Raw genomic sequence first — 3,301 nt, 5'->3', positions numbered from 1 at the left:
GTACTGTGCATTTGGAGTCTCACATGTATTATCACACTTTGTGTGAGTGTGGTGGAATAAATGGCTAGGCTGGTATTAGACATGTGAGATTGATGACAGTTGAGTTAACAGATGATCATATGTTTGAGTTCCCTATAGATGACGAATTGGAGAAGTGATATGTGCTTAGCTCATCTGATTAGGTAAGGGCAACAAGACTCTACAGTGAAGGGTATCTACAGTGAAGCAGAGGTTTGAAAGTGTAGAACATGATACACAAGCGTTCTATTGCCCAACATCCAGTTGTGGTTGCAAGGAGAGTCAAAAATGCCTATGAACATGAAGGTGTTTCAATAGGCGACGAGACTGATCATCAAAGTGCTTAAGGATGCGAAGCACTATCAGCAGGTAAGTGATTCCCATAACTCAGTATACTGTTGTGTTACATATGTCTGTTTTTGACTTAGTTGATCACTCAAGCTGGGGGAGAATGATTCTGGTTCTGGTTTTCGATATAATTCTAATCACCGTCTAGTGATAAGGAGTTTTGATCTTATGGGGGAGAATCATTGTTTATGGGAGAGACTTAATTGATTAATTGGTTGATCTTAGGTTGTCAATGATTAAGAATATGCCAATTGATTAAGTCTGATTAGAGAGCTATTAAGAACATGGTTTCCGCTGCAGCCCACTGGGTTTCTGATTTTTAGGTTCTTACACATAGTTCTGTTTGAACAAGCTAATGATTGATTTTGCTAGATAATGAGTAATGACTGTTGTTTTATCTAGTTGTTGCTTGTTCTGTTTTTGGCTTGTGTTTGTTGGAGTGTCTTTTCAGGTTGAACCATAGATATGCTTGAGATTGTAAATACAGATTCTGGAACAACTCGCTGCGAGGAACAAGTCGTTGTGCCGAACAGAGTGTTTTGTCAATCAGGAAGCTGCATCAGATCACAAGCGCCTGAGTTGCTGACATGGATGTGTGAGCTGACGTGGCAAGATGTGAGTGGATGTGATGATGTGTCGAGGAAAGTTGATGACTTGGCATTGAAGATAGAGATGAGATTGTTCTTGGAGATATGAAGAATATTCTCCACAACAAATTAAGGAAAGGACAAATTTGAGCAGCAAACAGTTTCCTTATCCTTGGAGATATGAAGTATATTCTCTACAACAAATAAGGAAAAGATAAGGATGAGAGCAAACAGTTTCCTTATCCCTTGATACTTGGAGATTCGCCTTCTAGGGTTTCTCAAGTCGTGTATATATATTCTAGGAGTAGGTCATGAGCCAAGTTGAGCACTCTAGAATATTGATACAGTTGTAAACTTCGAAACCAGAAAAATAAGGCTTAGAAGGTGTGTTCCCAGTTCTTTGTGACGTTAATCAGGAAGGTGATTAAGTGCGCAGAGAATTGTTTTTCTTTCTCTTAGATCTACACTGGTGAGAGTTTACATAGAAAAGAGAGAGTGTTGGTTTTCTTTTCTTATAGATAAAAAGAGAGAGGGTTGGTTTTCTTCTCTTAGATCTACACAGGGTGTTGTATTAGATAGAAAAAAGAAGTTTCAGATTCATTCTTAGTCGGGATCAATCCTATTGGGTAGAATAGGTTGAGTAAGGGCCGAGACAAAATTGTATCATTGTAAGAGATAAATTTTGTTAATAAGATTAAAGAAAAACGCGTTGACTTGGCGCGTTCCAAGCGTAAATCAGTGTGTTGTGTGTCTCTATACCTTAACACTTCTCCCCACATCGATATGATAGTCTAAGCCGATCGGTGTCCGATACGATTGCTTCCACCGATCAAACTGAATTTTCATAAACTGATATGATTTCTACTTATGAGATGGGACATAAACACATACATATTTAAACTTTCGACTTCTGATCAAATACCAATTTGTGACTTCTTTTTCGTAAGCAATTCTATTTCCCTATATACCCCTTAGTATTAAAAATTACAAACACATATGATCACAACAATACAAAATATAAAAAATCAAGAATCCATTATTGTCCTCTCTTTTTTTTCTTTGTTCAGGATCTGTTCTTGCACTTCTCCATTGCTCTTGGAGCTGAAACCCAATTGGGTAAAACAAAAGCAAGAACCATATATTGGATTAATGAATTTTAAGGAAAAATATATATGACACTCAAAGAAACGAACAATGAACAAAACGTACCAAGGCCAATTGATTCGGATCCTTTCATAATGCGCAAACGTTTGCACGACTCTACAAACATCCTGAAATCGATAATATGGGTTGGTGGCTAAAAATAGAAATCTATTGAAAGCAATATATAATTACACTTTAACGATAATAGTAAAAAGAAATTGATGTGCCAGCTACAAATGAGCTAACATATAAAATTTAAACATCTTCTTTCAGTTCTGTTCCATGCCAACTTCTTATAACACATGGATTTTGATTGTCCTTTGGTATTTTCTAATGATTAATATCAATAATAATGGTCGTATCAAGTTACGTTAGAGAATACTTCTTATATTTTGGATGGAAAATAATTATAAAGAGTAAGGCAACTATTGAAAGCAAGAGGATAAAGGAAACTCACGGCCAGGGGACATCACCAACGAGCATCCAGTCACCATCTTTGTCCTCGTAGCTTGGAACATACTCAGAGCTGTTCAACAGATCCATCACTTTACTCTCGTTCATGAAATCTATCATCCCTTGTGCTCCATAACTCCCTTTAATTAATCAAAATCCAAAAGTTTATCATATTAGTTTAATAGCAAATAAATAGTACGACCTCACTGCCGACAAGAAAAAAAAAAAATCAAGAGTATTGACGTCAACTGTTTGTATTTAAATATTTTGAGTTTACATGTGAAAATTTAGGTTATAGAAAAACTTAAAATCAAATTCTTTATCAAATTTTTTTTTTGTAAACTATTTTACAAAGTGTAAACGCTAAAACGTCATATAAACGTTTAATTTTCCGTTTGAAACTAACAATTTGTGTGTGTATGTAAGATGGTAAAATATTATATAGACGTACATCGTAAACGCAAAAGCAAAAAATATAATAATCTAAGACCTATGTTTGTAAATGCGTACCCATGGTAAAGGAGCTGAACATTTTGGCCAAGGCATCAGAGAGATTCTTGTAGCTGTTGTACATCTTAAGGTCAACCTTCCGAAGATAAGGAGCTCCATCCATGGAAACCTTCACAAAGGCTACGGTTCCTCCAGCACTGCTCATTGCCTCATCCGTTTCGCCGTTCTTCTGATTAGCCATAACATTTTTACGGTAGTTCCTCACAGGTGGCCAACCCACCACTTGTGCTCTACATACAATA

The 3,301-nt window shown here is 36.3% G+C and overlaps 1 protein-coding gene across 1 annotated transcript in view; it reads right to left on the bottom strand.

Annotated features, from left to right (window-relative positions):
* The window catches only part of LOC104723748 (auxin-responsive protein IAA14), a 4,375-nt gene continuing 2,858 nt past the window's right edge, over window positions 1,785-3,301 (bottom strand). The window contains exons 3-5 of the mRNA XM_010442146.2: window positions 2,554-2,689; window positions 2,163-2,224; window positions 1,785-2,054 (exon numbers count right to left, since the gene is read on the bottom strand). Of these exons, the coding sequence (XP_010440448.1) occupies window positions 2,017-2,054; window positions 2,163-2,224; window positions 2,554-2,689 (236 nt within the window). The 3' untranslated portion in view covers window positions 1,785-2,016. The remainder of the gene's footprint in view (window positions 2,055-2,162; window positions 2,225-2,553; window positions 2,690-3,301) is intronic.

Source organism: Camelina sativa, chromosome 11 (assembly GCF_000633955.1).
Source record: "Camelina sativa cultivar DH55 chromosome 11, Cs, whole genome shotgun sequence".
Lineage (NCBI taxonomy): Eukaryota > Viridiplantae > Streptophyta > Magnoliopsida > Brassicales > Brassicaceae > Camelina > Camelina sativa.
The sequence above is the reverse complement of the archived record's forward strand: the minus strand, read 5'-3'. Positions and strand labels throughout refer to the sequence as shown.